Source organism: Seriola lalandi, unplaced genomic scaffold (assembly GCF_002814215.2).
Source record: "Seriola lalandi dorsalis isolate HSWRI2012SDOR001 ecotype SW California unplaced genomic scaffold, Sedor1 jcf7180002054945, whole genome shotgun sequence".
In the NCBI taxonomy this organism is placed as follows: domain Eukaryota; kingdom Metazoa; phylum Chordata; class Actinopteri; order Carangiformes; family Carangidae; genus Seriola; species Seriola lalandi.
Genome location: NW_019525496.1, coordinates 789,792 through 808,478, shown reverse-complemented (window position 1 = coordinate 808,478; position 18,687 = coordinate 789,792). Strand labels below are relative to the sequence as shown.

At 40.2% G+C, this 18,687-nt stretch overlaps 2 protein-coding genes across 3 annotated transcripts; both read left to right on the top strand.

The window, feature by feature from the left end:
* Positions 1–404: 404 nt before the first annotated feature.
* Positions 405–3,868, top strand: polr3d (polymerase (RNA) III (DNA directed) polypeptide D). Its single transcript, XM_023393901.2, has 9 exons — positions 405–533; positions 1,506–1,673; positions 1,809–1,852; positions 1,946–2,100; positions 2,216–2,340; positions 2,418–2,577; positions 2,710–2,957; positions 3,039–3,191; positions 3,395–3,868. The coding sequence occupies exons 2-9, from the start codon at positions 1,512–1,514 to the stop codon at positions 3,509–3,511; spliced, it is 1,164 nt and encodes a 387-aa protein (XP_023249669.1). The 5' UTR covers positions 405–533; positions 1,506–1,511; the 3' UTR covers positions 3,512–3,868.
* An 834-nt stretch (positions 3,869–4,702) lies between these two features.
* Positions 4,703–17,780, top strand: LOC111645044 (glycerol-3-phosphate acyltransferase 4). 2 transcript variants are annotated; one of them, XM_023394075.2, is made up of 13 exons: positions 4,703–4,858; positions 5,650–6,290; positions 8,668–8,737; positions 8,844–9,144; positions 10,851–10,925; positions 11,055–11,144; positions 13,508–13,601; positions 13,744–13,859; positions 14,153–14,208; positions 14,322–14,407; positions 14,568–14,696; positions 15,103–15,182; positions 16,367–17,780. In XM_023394075.2, exons 2-13 carry the CDS (start codon positions 6,123–6,125, stop codon positions 16,473–16,475), a joined length of 1,374 nt encoding a protein of 457 aa, XP_023249843.1. In that variant the 5' UTR covers positions 4,703–4,858; positions 5,650–6,122; the 3' UTR covers positions 16,476–17,780. The 2 variants fall into 2 exon arrangements, with proteins under 2 accessions (XP_023249843.1, XP_087026468.1); XM_087170342.1 differs by lacking the exon at positions 4,703–4,858 and adding an exon at positions 5,146–5,332.
* Positions 17,781–18,687: the final 907 nt, after the last annotated feature.

Sequence of the window (18,687 nt, the reverse complement as noted above, 5' to 3'; positions counted from 1 at the left end):
GTGGCAAAGCTCTCTAAATTCAAATTCTGTTGGCCCAGTATGTAAATGTTGCCTGTAAGTGCTTGAAGTATGATTCATCTGAAATAGTTTATCTTGTATGTTATATTATGTGCCTTGTGCATAAGCAAACTCATGAAATTCAAAACCTGGCAACGTAATACACTTTGTACACTGACTGTACAGAATAACGCAAATTACACATTTTACACCAACTGGTCGAAGTTCAACATACATACGTCATCTTTGGCTTTATTGAATCATTATGCACTCGAAATATATATATGACTATGGCCCAGACAACACTGTGTGTGAAATATACATAAGAAGTGAGATATATGATAATTCATGAATATGTGAGTCTTTCTGCGCAGGTTTGGTCCACGTGAACATAGGGGCTGATGACGCGGCGGAAGTGTCATGGCGCCGCACGTTCGGCAGTGTCAGAAGCAGCGTTAGCACAACACAACTTGTAATGATTCTTCTGCTCCGACTTTGAACTTAATATCTACTTAGGGCATCAGAGGAATCATAACGTAAGTATCCCTAGAAGTACAGAGTGTCAAAGGTTATCGTTGACAGTGTTAAAGTTCAGTATATTTGTACTGTATGTTTGTATTCGTGTTGTGATTTGGCCACGTGTTGCTGAATTTTTGCTGTGTTGTTGACACAAACCATGACTATGGTGGTTTAAAAAATGCAGTTTAAAGTGGTAATATGGCCCGTACTCTTAAAATGACTGTCAGTTGTTTATATCACTGAAATACAAGCGCTGCTGTGGTGCCAGACTTGTGTTTTCTCCATACAGGAGAGCACTGTTTTTCTATATATATAGCAATCCGTTATATTATGTAATAATATAATATACTGAGGCGATTAAAAATTGTGAAACAAAAGCAGGAATTCTTTAGGATGTCATGCCTCAAACATTGAACAAAAGACAATTAATAGGAGCCTTTCCTGAGCACATTATTCTCCTAGGACATTTAGGTTACTCAAATAGCAGTTAGGCTCAGACACTGTTATGTGTCTGTCCAGGTTTTACAAATGTCATGATGAACTTTATCAGGGGCGTTACTGTTTTACAACAATCAATGTCTGTCAATTAATCAGTTGATCTAAGAAGAAAATTAATCAGCAGCTGTCTTTATAACTGAATAATCGTTTAGTCATTTTTAAGTCACTGTCAAATATTTGCTGTTTCCAGCTTCTCAGATATGAGGATTTGATACTTCTTTGTCACACCTAATAGTAAACTGAATATCTTTGAATTTTGGACTGTTGTTCAAACAAAACAAGGCCTTTCAAGATGTCACCTGAGTGAAATTAGAACACTTTTTATTTTACTATTTTCTGGTATTTTATAGACAAAGCAATTAATTGAAAAAACTAATAATCAGCAGGTTAATGAAGAATGAAAAAAATTGTTAGTTGCAGCCCTAATTCGTTTTACTCCCGAAGCATTTTAATGCACAAACAAATTAACAAGTAAAATGCAATCTCTCCAGTTTAGGATGGCTGATTCGGGCTCAGGTGACCCCAGTGGTCAGCGGGCGCCAGCTCCTGGAGGGAGCGGCGTAGGACTGCTGATGGGCCGCCGACCATCAGCCGGCATCTCTCCCGCCCGCCTGCCTTCAATGCGATCAAGAGACCTCACCCTAGGAGGAGTGAAGAAGGTAATGCACTGTATTTCATTGAACAATATTTCGAGTGAATGATACATAATGAATCAGTGAATTATATATAAATCAATTTTTTAATATTTATGACTTCCAATAGTTGAGTCTTGTTTTTGTGTTTTATTTTTTTAGAAAACGTTTACACCCAACATTATCGGCCGTAAAGCCAAAGAGGAGTAAGTTCATAATTGACATTAAAGGAAAAAAATATACCAAAAAATATATTGAACTGCTTTTCTGATTGTTGACCAATAACTTTGTCATGACAGAACAAAAGCTGAGGGCGGGCAAAGGAGAGAGCGGAAGGATGCTGAACGAGGTCGAGGAGCGAGAGATAGAGGCAGGGGCCGAGGTCGCCCAGAGGTCATCCAGTCCCACTCTATTTTTGAACAAGGGCCTGCAGAGATGATGATGAAAAAGAAAGGTACAAATTCAGCTGGATAACCAATCACTCTGCACCACTATGGCTTATGTTTTTTTTTTTTTGTTTTTTTTTTATTCAACCAATGCAGTTGAGTGAATTCTTGTATTAAACACAGGTGGCTATGAAAACGAAAGAGAGGCTCCGAGTGTGGGGCCTTCACCCATCATCAATATTAAAAAGGAGAAGCGGGAGACTGAGGAGGAGACTAAGGAGATCCTCCGCAGTCTGGAACGAGACAATGTGAGTCCTGGTTGTCAGTCGTCTTTATTTTGCATTTTCCATTGAATTAACTTCCTTTTCCTATCGTGTGCTCTCAGTTAATAGATGATCCCTTCCTGAGGAGTGAGCAGAGGAGCTGCCCTGTCCAGCTTCCCCTTGCTGTGTCAGGTTGGGGGTTCAAGGAGGAATTTAGTAACTCTCCTGTTAAAATTGAGAAAATGGAGGAGGATTGTGAACCCATGGAGCCTGCAGTTAAAGGTAACTGCAGATTTTTGTCATTTTGACTTCTTCAATTGATTATTTTTGATAGCTTGTGAAAGCATGAAATAACTTCGAACCATGCTTGGCCACGTAGCTGCTCTCTTAAAATACACATTGTCCTCTTTTCAGTAAAACAGGAGCCAGAGGAAGTGGAAATAAAGAAGTCAGAGGTAGCTTTCAAGCCTCCCCCTCTACCTGAGCCTGAGGTTCTGCATGACCTGCTGCAAAGATGGAGTCTGAGCAGAGAGGAGGAGCTGTTCTTCATGCAGCTGCCCGACTCGCTGCCCGGCCAGCCTCCCACCATAGAGCACCGGCCGGTGAAGACAGAGGTGCAGTCAGAGGATGGACAGTCTGTGCTTCTGAAAACAGAGTCTCAGGTAGATAGAGTTGTTGTCTGTGTGTTTAATACATGTTCATATTGAGGTTACATGTGTAAATGGTATTTTGATTTTAAACAGGAAGAGGAAACTGAAGAGAACAGCTGCAATCTGAAAGATCTGCGGGAGGGGCTTGTAGGAAAGATGCTGGTGAGGAAGTCTGGCCGGGTACAGCTCATACTGGGACAAGTGACACTTGATGTGTCTCTGGGAACATCATGCTCTTTTCTTCAGGTATGATAGTAGTATATATATTGATATGTCTCGCTCTCTGTCTGTGTTTGTCTCTGTACTGTCTCTGTTTCTATACATTTGTATTTCAGTATCTCTCTACAGGCTACTGTTTTATTGATTTATCATAGAATAAATATTTTCTATCAGAATTATGAACATTACTGATACGGTCTTCTCTGCTTCCCCACCCCCTGCTCTCTCAGGAGCTGGTCTCTATTGGTACGGAGGGAAGAACAGGTGACTTGACTGTGTTAGGAAATGTCAAACACAAAATGGTTTGTTCCCCAGACTTTGAGGCTTTACTAGAGGGCAGCGCTTGATGCTCATCAGAGCAGCGAAGCCTCTTCAGTCTTGACAGATGGATGCACTGGTGGTAGGTTGAGATGTTGACAACATGCTCACTGTTACTGTGGACTGTACCTTTGGGGCTTGACATCCAATAGAAGTTGATTGTGCTTATGTGTTTACAGAGTGGCTATAATAACATATTGAAATACACTATCTGTAAATATGAAACATAACAGGTTTTATTTTCTTCTTGTGGAACAGGTATATTAATTCAAAGGTTGAATGGTTGGCCAAATGTCAGTCCTGTTTTCATTTCTCTGTATCTGAAATTACTTGACAAGGTTGTACATGGATGTAAATGTGTGAATAAAAAAAGTTTTTGTTATTCATGTTGGTGTCCAATGATTTAAATGGTTGATTCACCCAAATTACGAAAAAAGGACATTACCTCTGACCTTACCATTATCTTACCAACTTAACTGTAGTGGCCATGCAGAAAAATATTTGGTTCTCTTTGCTTAGGTTTGAAATATGGGAGATTTTCTTTTGCTTCCCTAATGCAACTCAGGTGATTGCCCTTTTGTCTGTCTGAGTGAAGCATTGAAGAATTACATTTAAAAAGTTGGTAGCGCTACTGTAGGTCCCTCTCTTTTATAAGCATTATACAAACATTTAATAACTGGTTTACGTTTTAATCGGCTATAAAGACATTTTTTAAGTGTTTATTAATGTACAGTATTTGTCAGAAATAACTTCTACAAAGACATATTTTGTATTAGTTTTTGACAAATACATTAATAAACTTTTTTATTTTGCGCATTACAGTGTGTTATTAATCATTTATTAAATGTCTTTGTACTGCTTGTGAATGCTAAATAGGGAAGAACTTAAAATAGTTTTACTGAAAAGTTAAACGTGGTTACACCTGTCTCTTATACACATCTTGCTAAATAGGGAAGAACTTAAAATAGTTTTACTGAAAAGTTAAACGTGGTTACACCTGTCTCTTATACACATCTTGCTAAATAGGGAAGAACTTAAAATAGTTTTACTGAAAAGTTAAACGTGGTTACACCTGTCTCTTATACACATCTAAAACATCGCTCAATAGCGCCGCTGGTGGACAAAAATAGTACAAATATAACTTTTAAAAATCCAACGCAGTGTCCCGTTTCGACCACCAGGTGTCAGGGCACAACCGAGCGTGTTGTTTGGGGGTTCCGGCAGAGGACTGGTCGACTCAAATACGTAGCCGCCGTCGAGCCGTTGTCTGCTCGTGTTGTCCGCCGGGTGGAGTTTGGCTACAGTCCGCAAGACAAAGACAAGTGATGGACCCATGAAACGCTACTGTACCGGCTGTGGACACAACGTGACGGAAGGTTGGTTGACTATTATGTCCATTAAACTGCGTGTATTTTAACGGTTAGTTAGGACGATAACCTGTTAAGATACCAAGTTGTCGTACCGAGCCCAAGCTTATAATAAAAAAGGTTGGCTCAGCGTTTCATGTACACCCGGACGGCACTCTCAAGGGCTCGGAGCAAGCTAGCTGAGCGAGGTGGAGCACGCCAGGAGACAAAATATAGCATACCATTAGCTCGGAGGCCACAGGCTAACTTGAGCATAGACTTTATTTCGTCCGTGCGGATTCAGGAGCCTTCAGTGTCACCACGCAGCACTAGCTTGGGTCTTGCTTGGATGTAATTAGCTGTGTCGGTTTGGGAGGCTGCTAAACTACCACAGACAGCGTTGGTTAACTGTTCACTGGAGGCAATGATGAGGAAGGCTAACCCAGTGTGGTCTTATTCGGGATGGAGCTTCTCGTTAGCCGTCCTGCTGCATCATCCGAGGGGGTGAGGATGGAGGGCCTCTAACGTTATCTCTGCACCGTGGCTGATAACAGTAACATTAACATGTAAACTTATCTGGTCCTTCACTGAAAATAGACACTCTACTATTAATCAGCGTTTTCAAAATTAGTGCCATCTGTTTAACCTCAGAATAACCACAGGGTTAGTATTAACTTTGCACACCGGTATTTAAAATGCACATAGAAGTCATTGATTCAGAGACACGTTTTCTGTCTTGCATTATTAAAGTACATGATGTGCTCAGGCCAAAGTGGATATGTTATTGTGGATCATCCTGACTTATTTGTGCATGTTTGCAGGTCTGTGTGACACTGAGCTGCGGAGCCCCTGGATCCTCAACAGACAAGAGAACCACCTGCTGTGCCCTCTTGTTTTTGTTTCATTGTTTACATCTCTGTCAACAGTGGGAGGCTTTGCACAAATAGCAAAAGAGGACATCTGAAGCAAGGACGGCCATTATTTCATCACAGCTGTTTTGAAAACTTTACCATCTGGTTCTTGGATTTGAATTCAACTGAGCTTCAGGAACTGATTCACGGTGAAAATAATGAAATTCATTTATATTGCCCAAGAGGGCAACGCTAAGATGGTCACTTGTACTTGTATTGAATCTCTGTTCAGCAAGAGGAGAAGCTCCGTCCCCTAGTTATCTTGATGAAGGCCTTATTCTGACAAAAGATAAAGGCCACTTAGGGCCAGGAGGTGGAGTGCCATCTGCTCTGCCCTCTGATTTCAACTATTTAATAGATTTCATCGCCCTCCTGACTTCAAGATGGAGCTCTTCTTCAACCCCTTTGACAACTTGGTGTGTATCCTGCTGGGTATCTCCTTCACTGTGTGGTTCACCCTGCTGCTGGTCTTCATCATCGTGCCTGCCATCTTTGGGGTGTCCTTTGGCATCCGACGTCTTTACATGAAAACATTGTTAAAGATCTTTGAGGTAAGAGCTCGCCGCATACTCTCTGTTTATTTGAAGAAACTAGAAACCGTACAATGTTAACTGCAGTTTGAATCATAAATGTTTACTTCTGGGTTGGATCTGAGGATACAATTGAAATACCATACACACAACATAAAAGATTGGTGAAAGGTTTTGTTACTGTTCCTGCACATGTCCCAGTTAAAATAATTCTCTGTGTCTGCTTCTGCCAAACGTCCTGTTATTCAACCAACTATAGTTCTTAAAACTTGTTGGCTCTGCTCTTCAATGACAACCTGTATTTGCTCTGGCTGTGCATTTTTCCCACCCTTTCAGTCAACACAGTCCGCTTCTGGTAAGCAGTTTCCAGAATACAGTATCATTAATGCAGTTGTAATTCTGGTTGCAGGCTTTATGCTTGTCTTTAGCCTCCAACCAGCGGTCATGGTAGTAACTGTCTGCAGACTAACTGATGCAGACTAACAACACAGCCACAGAACCATTATTCCCTTGTTATGTAACCGGAGAAAACAGTGGTACAGACCTTGTCAGTAACTGTCGTCTGTGACGTGGCCCCAGAATCCTGGAATGTCATTCACTGATTTGCAGTTTTCCCTTTCTAGAGATGAACATGAATCGCCATTGATGGCATTAATGCATCAGCTGGGCTAGTTCAAGATTTACTATTTAATAATCTCCTCGCCTATTTGACTTCAAAAATGGCTATCCAGTTTCAATCCTTCTGCTATCTCTGGTGTAGCTTCACTAGTTAGGCTGTCATCACCTTCCAACATGTGCCTCTGAGAGCAGATCTGGTGCCAGAAATAAATGGACTAGTGGGAAATATGATAAGAGAGAGAGATTTTCTCAGCTCATGGTTCCACTAGCAACTATGAGATTTAGAGATAAGGTCAAAGGACAGATGCAGTGTTTTCTGGCTTTTACCATTTGCATATGTCTCATTGCCTGTGAAGGTGTGTCGTGGGTATGATTGGGTATACACCTGTTATAATTCATAGGGGATAAATAAGTAAACACCTCCTCTTTCACATGCACCTCTGCAGCCATATACTACCATGATGGACCCACTTCATGTTGTTATTGTTCTCTTACTAGAAAGAGCAGCTCTCTGTGCTCCTCCTCCTCTTCACCAAAACAATCATTAGTTTCAACTGCAGCTGCATTTTAACATGATGACTCAGTAAGCTTGTCACAACACAATTTAAAGGTATTTGTAAAATAGTGTAAGGTGTGGTAATGTTTGTGCCTTTTCCTTTATGCATAATGATATCCACATATCACTGCTGGGGGATAAATCTATATATCTCTAAGTCTATAAATCTCTAAGTCTATAACCATCAAATCTTTTCAGAATGTCATCAGCCCCATGTCATAAAAGGTGTGTGTACCTTTTTAGGTTTGATGAAGTATGTAGAAAAGTAAAAGTCATGTGCCCTAGAGTTACAAGGTTGTTCTCTCCCAGCATGACATCTGCAGCCCTGAGGTGCACGGAAAACCACTGTATCAGTCAACATTCTTAGAATTGTTCTCCAAGTGCCCCTGGCGAACTCCTGTGATTTTGACCTGTACAAACATGCAGGCATAACGTCACTGTATTTGAGTATACCCATGAACATGCAGCTTTCCTGCAGTTTGAGTTTATTCGCTAACATTGACTGATGTAGACAAACCTTAAATGCTCTGGTATGAAGTGTAGTCTGAGACTGCGCACATCCACACATCCAGCACCTCCCAGTCCATAATTTCCTGATCTTTCCTGCTTGTCTTACAGCGAGGAGAACATTGTGTCCTTTTCCTGCCTCTCAGTGGACATTACCTGTTAGTTTTTGTTCCAGCATGCGACATGCATATAAAAGACCAGGCTTTTACTTCAGGCAATAGAATTTTGTCACTTACTGTACATCAAGATGGAGAAGTGGGCATTGTAAGTCTCTTAGAGCAAGGCTGTGGCAACAGATAAGCTGTGCGTTTTCTTGGCCCAGGATGAGGTCAACCTCTGAGAATTCAGAATCTCTTTCCTCAGCTTTGACAACAGTTAACAACATGAACAACCAAACACAGACAGACTAACAGTAGACAACTTTAGCAGTCAGCACTTGAGACTGATCATAATGAAGAACTTGCTGTTTTGACTTTCTTGAATGTTGAAAGTCAGACATTACATCAGTTTGGTAATAGTGGCAGCTGTCTGCTACAGAAGCTTTGTGCATGTTGTCTGTATGTGTACACAGTGCGTTTCAGATCCCATATAAACAAAAGTTCAATGTGACGAAATCTTTCTTGTATAATTTGTTAAAGAAGCAATATGAGCAAGACGTATTCCATGTGTTTTGGGTCCTTCATGAGTTTTTACACAGTTTTTGTTGTTTCTCTCTAGTGGGCCACACTCAGGATAGAGAGAGGAGCAAAAGAAAAGAATCACCTTCTGTACAAACCCTACTCAAATGGTAAGCTGTGATATCAGTTTGTTTTGATGCATGTGTGCATGCTCAGTAGGTATATTTGTTTCACAGGCGAGTAGTGCTGATATCCTGTCTCTCTAACTCGCTCCAGCAATCATTGCCAGAGAGCCAACCTCCTTGGAGCAGGAGATCAAGGAGATCCGGCGGAGCGGCAGCAACAGAGACTTGGACTCAGCCCCTGAGTTTGAGATGTCTGACATCTTCTATTTTGCTCGGCGAGGAGTGGAGAGCATCATGGACGATGAGGTGACCAAGCGGTTCTCTGCTGAGGAGTTGGAGTCCTGGAATCTGCTGACCCGCAGCAACTACAACTTCCACTACATCAGCCTGAGGCTGACCGTCCTATGGGGGCTGGGCCTGCTGATCCGCTACGGCTTCCTGCTGCCTCTCAGGTAAGAATTATACCGCCAATATAGAGTTTTTTTGATGTAACATTTTTGAAAAGACTGAACACACCGAGTCAGGGCTAGAAATGTCATTTTAGTCCCTCCTTCACAAATAGCCACCAGTATAACATAATTCCAAAAATTTGACTATGACACTAACAAAAGTGCTAGTATAACAGGAATTCAAAGCTGCTCTCAGTTAAATATTGCTATTAAATACTGCGGCAAGAAACGTGTTTCCTCCAGTCAGCTCTGTTTTATGTTTTAAAATAATTCTACATTGGGATTTAACTAACAGATTTCAAGATTTTCACCTGTTGGGTATCTGATACAAAACCTCCATGATATAACCCGAGGCTTCATATTTGACTGCTATTTGAGGAGTCGCAACTTAAGCTTAAAATGTGCTGACTGTGCATAGTGGTTGACACAAAGCCAAACCAGCCACAGAACCAATACCTGTGTGTAGTCGCTGGCGCTGCAGGCATGCTTTAACCGAGAGGTTGGGTACACCCTGGACAGGTCTGTGGTTCATCACAGGGCCAACATATATAGCCTACACAGGCAACACATTCACATCTATGGAAAATGTTGTTTCCAACTCACCTAACAAGGATGTTGTTTGACTGTGGGAACAAACCTACACAGACACAGGGAAAGAAAATTAGCAAAAAGGCACAAGTCAGCAGGGATGGGATCAAATCCTGGATCTTATGAGCCACAATGCAACCTCATCTCCAAATCAAGGGCTTAACTTTTCTTTAAAAACCACATTTTTTTTATCTTGTTCTGTTGTAGATGTCTCAAAAATGTTGAGGCATCTTTTTGCACTAATGAGAGGAATGATGGAACAAAAGTTGCTTTTATTGGAAACTGATGTGGGGAAACTGTTGCATAACCAAAATATTTAGGAATGACAACTTATACAGTAGCTGTATTCATGATGTGTGCACATTGTGAAAAGTCATAAATGTGTGCACACTGCATGGAGTGTGGGACCACTCCACAACACAAAAGAAAGCTTAAATGTTTGCACATGCAGTGAGTAAAAGAGCAAGATCCTTGTCCAGGGTGAGCTTAGAGAGGCGCAAGGACAGTGACTCAGTACTAAGCCTGGCTGGCTCATTTCCAGTTGCCAGTGGGGAGACGAATCAGGCCACCACTGCACAGACAGGCATCATTCTAGTCCCCCATCCAGCTAATGAATGATCTTCTCTTCAGTGCCTGTCCAGTTGAATTCTGGCCTGGCTCACAACTTGCAAGAAAACTTCATGTCTTCAACGTTTTTCCGATCCTTGCCCATTTTGATTAGCACCTTCTCCAACCCTGGATGATTGATCCAGATTAAGTCGACCTGTTGGTCAGCTTAACCATTGCCTAATATGCCCTCCTGCAGGTCCTGCAGTCTATTATCAGTGGCGAGTAGAGGAGAGCATGATATTTTTAATTGATAACAAGAGCTCCTCCCTCTGGGATAACATTATTCATGACCATATATGTTAACTGAGTGGTCAGTCTTCTCAGTGAAAGCTTGTAGTACAGAAAGGAACTTTTATGGCTAAGGATCATTTTCTTACATTTAAATGCCAGTTAAAAGATTAATTAGTTCAAAAGGTGTGCGTCCAAAACATGGAATCCCTCCTTTCTCTGTTTTGCTGTAAAACTCCCTGTTAAAAGATTATGTGTAACCTGCCTGTCTGCCTCTCCACCAGGGTAACTCTTGCCTTCACTGGTGTCGGCCTCCTCGTGTTCCTCACTTCTATTGTTGGGCTGCTGCCGAATGGAAGGTACAACTGATGACAAGCTTGTCTGTTTTAATTTAACAAAAATATCAGCTCAGACTGCTGGGTATAATCATCTTAGATTTGCTGTCTTGACACAAAGTAAATGGTGTTGTTGTATGCTCCTTCTTGCAGGATGAAAAACTTTCTGAGTGAGAAAGTCCATTTGATGTGCTACAGAATATGTGTCAGAGCTCTGACAGCCATTATAACCTATCATGACAGGTAAAGGACCTACAGTGTTTTTATCTATTTAACCAGGAAGTCTACTACTCAACTTTCTGGTGCAGAATTTACAGCCCCTGATGGATAAGGACAAGATGGGTAAAGGGAAGGTGGAGGAAGACTGTGTGCAAATACATGAGACAGTCAAGTAATCTAATTAAGTCAGACGAACGACTCATGGTAATCATGTCAACAGAAATAAAGGAACCAAAGTAATGATCCCTAAAACACCCATAGCATCCAGACCACACCAGATGGTTTGTTACATGGAGCCATCAGGCTTTGTTGGAAACTGTTTGGAAAAGGGCCGGTGCTTTCAAAAAATAATTGGCAGGTGATTGGATGAACCATCTGTCTATCATATGATGTAGTAGGAGAACGCTAAAGAGGAAACACAACACAACAACAAACTTGAGGAGCTTTGAAAGCTAATTAGCATGTTGGTAAATGATTCATGCTGTCCTCGTAATGAAAATGTACGCAAAAAAAAAAGCACTCTTATGAATACCAAAACAGTCGCTTCTCTGTAGCTGCCAGTAGTTCCTCCATCATAGGACGCTGATTGGTCCAAACTACTGTGTTTCTGCCACAAGCCAACAGTTTGGGGCCTGGCAATCCAACTGCCTTAGGTGGTTAAATGTCACCTGTGTATATACTGAAGGAGACATTTTAAATACACACATTAGACTTAGAACGAGCCATTTATTTTATATGCTCTTTGCACAGTTCTTACCCTGAATGCTGTATTTCTGACAAATTGCCATTGAATCTGTTGGTTACAGTTTATTGGCTCCTTATCACTTCAACTTTTTGTCACCAGTTTGATTAGTCTTCACCATAAAACTTAGCATGAAAAGTCCTGTACATGGATAAAGCTTTGCAAAACTTACTCATAGGTCACTCACAAAAGTGTAGCAGTGCTGCTGTTGATTATCGGCATTCTGAGTTCGGTAGTGATGCTCACTTGTTTACTGTTGTGGAAGTAACGAGTAGACAGAGATATAACATGCATAAAAGGACACAGTGTGTGAAGTACAAATGGAGAGTTTGACATTATAAAGCATTATGTTTTGGCATGTTACGGTAAAAAATTTTTTCCACAAAATAAGGTAACAAATGTTTCAAGATATGGCATGATGGGGCAAAGTAAGAACAATGAAAGTTTTGACTTCAAGTTATATAAATTTGAATCCAGTGGGATATAATATAAAACGTCACTCAAATCTTCATGTGGTCTCATTATTCTTCATTCTCAAACACGATCTGCCACAGAACTTCTTGCTGTGACGTGAGAGAGGTCTGTGTGAGATTACATAATGATAGATGAGTTGCCTTTGGAGAACAAAAACCTGGGTGTGTTAGCAGTTGCTATGTGAGCACTCTAGAGTGCAACTATGAAAAGAAGGGGACCCCTAGGCTAGACTGTCTACATTCATATTCATTGCAGCAGGCATTGTGAGCCTCAGTGCAGCACAAACCTCTAGTCAGCAATGCTTTCTTATACACAAATCCAAAGAACACTTTACCAGGCTACAGTGGTTTTTAAAACTTTAACACAATGCTTGAAACTACTGAATTCATATAGCTAAATAGAGAGTGGACTGTGCACTGGTATTTTCTATTTTGATTGAAGTGGATATTGGTAGTGCAGGGTTTGGTTTATAAGTGAAGGGAACATTTTATTTTGATTTGTCAGAGTAAGAATTAAAGACAAACATGAAACAGGAGTCAGAGCCTTTATCAAGAGGATGGCGCATGCAACAGGATGTGGAGGAGGAAGTTAATGTTTCATGTATTTGCCCATAAACTGAGGTACATTACAGCTGGTGTTGCTTTGGTTAACTGCAGTGCAGGCCTGCCTGAATTACTTTTATTGAATTTCCCTCCCCTTGTTTAATTAATTGAGAAAAAACACATTGATATAGATCAAGTAGTCATATGAGAAGGACCTTTATCATTTCTTATGTCTGTCATCAAGACTTAGCCTGTTGTAACATGTATTCCTCTCCAGTCTGGGGCTAAAAATACACAAGTGACATGGGAAGTCTTGCTCTCTCTATTTAAAATTGTAACTCTATCTTAGGAATGTGGACTAAGTACATTCAGGTCCTGCGTGCTCTGGGGGTCAAACCTTTTAACAGAGAAACCATGGGTTGCTTTGTTTTTCACCAGAAGCCTGGGAGAGGCAGTGGACCATAAAGAATTATAGTTTTGACTTCTGATTGCATTTCTTTCTTCTTTGTGCCCTAAAAATGCATTTTGATACTTGACACCACTCTCAAGTCATTTCAGTTCTTGATGATAAATCTTCCAGGAAGTGCCTTCATGATAGATTAACAGTCTCCCTCTCTCCACTTTTCCAGTGAGAATAAACCCAAGAATGGAGGCATCTGTGTCGCCAACCACACCTCACCCATAGATGTTATCATCCTGGCCAGTGATGGCTGCTATGCTATGGTAACTTTACTACTGCCTAGTCGGAAACTACAGAAAACACTTACACTGGTCACTTTTTCCTTGGCAACTGCTTCTCTGTTGAAATGACATTTGTCCCAGAAATAGACGAGTTTGTTTTAAGCATGTGTTTGTGTTGTGTCAGGTTGGCCAAATTCACGGTGGCTTGATGGGGGTCATTCAGAGATCCATGGTCAAGGCATGTCCACACATTTGGTTTGAACGCTCAGAAGTCAAAGACAGACATCTAGTGGCCAAAAGGTAATATTACAACCTTTACTTTTATTTAGTTTATTGTTTTCACACACTTCATTACAGTTTGTTTTTTTTTTGTTTTTTTTACCTCAACCTATAATACAGTTTCTTGTCATTCAGTTAGAGCTGTTGAATCGTGACGTTTTTGTATTGAATTTGAGTGTTAGTCTGTTGAAATTTTCATTTGTGTAACTTGTGTAACAAAAAAATTTTAGTTTTGTTGTTTTAGATTTTAATTCTGTGTATCGAATCTCAAAATGAGATTTTTAGTAATAACCTACATACTTCTTGTATTACAGATTGAGTGACCATGTAGAAGATAAATCCAAACTGCCTATTCTCATTTTCCCAGAAGGTGAGCTGGTTCAGTGATCTAGTATAGATAGAACAACTTTGTAATCACATGATAGCCATCTGGTTTCCTTAAAAGGCTCAAAATATTTTCTTATAACTCCTCTAAATCCCCAGGTACCTGCATTAACAACACATCAGTTATGATGTTTAAGAAGGGCAGTTTTGAGATTGGTGCCACAGTCTACCCTGTGGCCATTAAGGTGAGAGTGATTCCTTTTTTTTTCTTTTTTTTTCTTTTGAGATGTTATTTTTACCTGTTACATGTTTTAACCACCATTTTTTTAAACTTTTTTTTTTTTAAACTTTTTTCACAATAATATGAATATTGATTAATCATTCTGGTGTGTTTGATCCTCGTAGTATGATCCTCGCTTTGGAGACGCATTCTGGAATAGCAGCAAGTTTGGCATGGTCAACTACCTGTTACGTATGATGAGCAGCTGGGCCATCGTCTGCAGTGTGTGGTACCTCCCTCCCATGTCTAGAGAGGTGAGACTCCATGGTTAACTTGAGACTTCACAACAGATTTTTGTGAAGGAGCAGTTTTGCTGTGTTTGTCATTTGGCACACAACCTACAATAAATAAGTTTGCTGTGACAATAGGCGCAGCATGTATACATACAAGCTCTTACACAATAATTTCAAAACTTATCAGGATCAATTTTTCTTCTCTACTCCAGAGCTTCTCTTTGTGGCTCCTTTTTTCTGTAAATTCATGAAGATCCACACCACTGAGAGAAACCACAATTGTTTGGTTGACTGTTAAATCAACAGCAAATGACAAAGCTCCACATTTGAATAAAGCGTTTAGAAATGAGAATAGCTATGCTATAAATTATTTTTTTATGACCACTTGTTTGCCCGTGTTTCCATGCATGTCAATCTTCACCAACAGGAGGGAGAGGATGCTGTGCAGTTTGCCAATCGTGTAAAGGCAGCTATAGCCAGGCAAGGGGGACTAGTCGATCTCTTGTGGTAAGATAACACCCACTCAACTCAATGGTTTCTACCACTCTCACATGCAAACCCTTTGACTGAACCCTATGACCCTTTGACATGTCATCACAGGTGTAGTCAGTAATATGAATAACAACTGTATTCAGTGTAGGTGATCCAGTCAAATGGTGCTGGTGTCATGTATGCCCACTCTCTGCAGTGGTTTAATAGAACTGAGCCATCGTTAATGTTATTGGTTCTGCCTGTGCTTTTTCCTCTAAGATAAGTTAAAATGGCTGGCATGAAAAAGGTCAAATACCTCTCTGTTACTGTTCTTATGGACTCAGGTCTGACACTGCAGTCCCATATACACCTTTGCTAAATGACTGAAATATACCAGATCTTGTTTATTAAATAAACGTTTTGACTTTATTACAATGGTCACGGCAGTTAAACTAAGTTTCAATAAGACAGTGAGCAAAGTGGTGCAACTTAATATCATTGTTTTCCTGTATTTTGGCATCTGTATGAGAAATTAATGCTACAACCACAATTTTGTTCTCTGAGCTTGTGAAGCAGAATATATGCATATAGCACCTACTCTCTATATGATATTAATAACAAATTATAATATAGAAACTTGATTATATATAATCAATAATGTTTTGTCCTCATCAAAAATATATGTGGTCAATAAAAATATTATGACCAGCTTACAGATTAATAAATCAGTTTTGCATTTGATTGTTCCTTTTTTAGTGTGCTGGTTCCTAGGTGCCACTATTTTGCTTGTTGGCCTACTGGCTACGAGATCTGTCAATATATATGTAACATGATCAGGTACACCTGTGCTTTTTCTGCAGTAACAGGTCAAAAATAAGATAAAGAGACCCGGCTGGTTCAGTGAAACTCCACCGACAGCAGCGTCATAAGAACCTTTGAGATGAATTTAACACTTCTTTGGCAGAAAGTGAACTACAATTTAGGAAAAAAAAGATAAAGTAATAAACACTGCAGAGTTAGTGGTTAGTAGAGTTGGATTGTTTTATTTGTGATTCTGGTCAGGTCAGTGTATATACTGCATATCATGTCTGATGCAGTGTCAGAAACACTGATACAGCATACTTGATCTACACTTCATGCCTTTGTTAAAAACATGGGTGAGCTACATAATTGTCCACGACCTTAATAATTGTCGTCACTGATTTTACACTCTTTTGTAGGGATGGAGGATTGAAGCGAGGAAAGGTAAAAGATACCTTTAAAGAAGAGCAGCAAAAGCTGTACAGTAAAATGCTGGTGGGCACCCAAGAAGACCGCAGTCGCTCCTGAAGGACCTCTGCGGAGGCGGACTGGCTCAGAGATCCACTTGCGCACCTCTGACTAAATAGGCAGTCAGCAGGGCTCACTCTCTGTTGGCACTCCTGGACTGGAAAATTCCCTCTCGGGTGTCAACAGTACTCCATTTGGCTTCCTCGGTCACTGCCTCAGCCTGGCATGTTCAGTTTGCATCACTGTTACGGGTCTCTCTGAGTCTGCTGCCTTCTGTTGGAATAGCTCGACTTGAAGCCCTGTTTGCATTAGAAATGAAAATAAGGTGTGCACAGAAAAAGACTATTGTCTTCCTTGGTGGCAGTCTTTTGAGAGAAAACTTGTATTATTATCTATCATTGAGTTCCTGTCTTTGTTTGATAGTTTCAACTTTTTGATTTTTATTTTACTGTCATGTTTGTATTGCACTGTGTTAACATTACAGAGCTGATATACCTGGGATGTAGAGGAGAGTTATTGTAGATAAAAACTAGTTTGTTCTAAAGCTAAAACCTGTGGTTGAGTTGGGGTTTTGCATGACTGGCTTCTGCCCATGATTTGGGGCACTATGCCAGATTTTGTTACATTTCAAATATTTTTATGGGCTTTTTCCAAGAGAAAAAAAACTTGTATTTTAAGCTTTGTGTTTTACATTAAGACTTCTACCAACATGTGGTCACTATAGGACTTGCGTTGCAGGTGAGCTCTTGATATGTTGTCTGTTTCTGTGTTTTATTCCACGGAATGTGTAAATCTTCACATTATGAAGTGGACATTGTGCACACAGTTACGCTGATGAAGGTTTATGGACTGAGGCAGATATTCATGTTCAGCTAATGGAGTAAAAGGGTTTTTAGTCCATTCATTAAGAATTTATTTTGGATGCTTTTAGCATTGTCCCTTTAAGGCCCATGGCACACTAACAGTGATGTAGGATGATGAACATCACAATTGGTTTTCTCACTAAAACAGTTATAATTGCAATTAGTTGATACATGCTCATCCTATTACACTCCCTAACAGCCATCATGTTTCCATCGGCTTCCTGCTTGTGCAGTAACCATATCGCCTAATTTATTTGAGGTGAACTCTAAAAGCTCTGTCTTTATTTCCCCCTCATCAGTGATCTTTTTCCTACTTGGCAACCTCTTCGAGGACGTTTCAAGGAGAGTCAGAGTGGCTCCCGGTTAGGCTGAGGAACATGGTGGACAGCCTCTTGGGTTTCTCACTGAGGCTTTCCTCCCTCTAGTTTGCTGTTATCAGGGATAGTCATTTAGATCATGTCAAAACTGTTCATCAAAATAAATGTTCAAGAATGTGACTCTACAGTTGACTTGAGGGTTTCTTTTTCTGTGTGCATTTCTCACACCGTCAGTCACCTTTGTTTTCCCGTGCTGCAGGTGCAAAGTTTCTAAGCATGTTCTTACAGGACATGACATGATTACACCCCATGACATGGTTGTCAGGTGAATGTGGGGATTTGAGTATAATATTGTAGATACACTTTAGAGTAACTTTACAGTAGTTGAAGGAATTTTCTACCGATAAAGATAAAAAACATTTTTTAAGAACCGTTACAGTAAGTACAGCTATAACAAACATAATACTTCTTTAATAATGTAGTATTTAGAGCAGTGGTTCTCCATCTTTTTCACATCAAGGACCCCTAAGCTGACACAAATTATGCCACGGACCCTCATCTGATAAGATTTTTGCTTTCAGATGTTTTATTACAGAAAGAGTTTTGAAACTCATGGCCAAAATAGTCATGCATCCTGTCAATGTGGATGGAATTATAGTGCAAATAAATGATTCGCCTTTTTCTTGGGAATGCCCCTCAAGGACCCTGGGGATCCCCAGACACTAATTTGACAACCACTGATTTAGAGTTTTTAGAGCCTCCATTTTCGCCTATCTCATTTAAGAGATTTGGTTATTTATTTTACTGCCAACTGTTTTAAAATCAAATCAATCCTCATTTGATATTTCTGTAATGTAATGTTTTTGCTCCCAACAGTCCTGCCTTGATTAGCTGTAGCTTTTCTCTGCTATTCTTGGCAGGCAAGTCAGGACTCTGGTAACATTTCCTGTCTGATTTATTTTCCAGTGGGCACCAAGCTACAATATTCAATCTGGCATGAAGGTTGATAGCTTTACTTTGAACACTGTATTTTGCATTTATTCCCTTAGCTGACTGTTAGAATGGAGTCTTTAAATAAGATCTATTTCCATG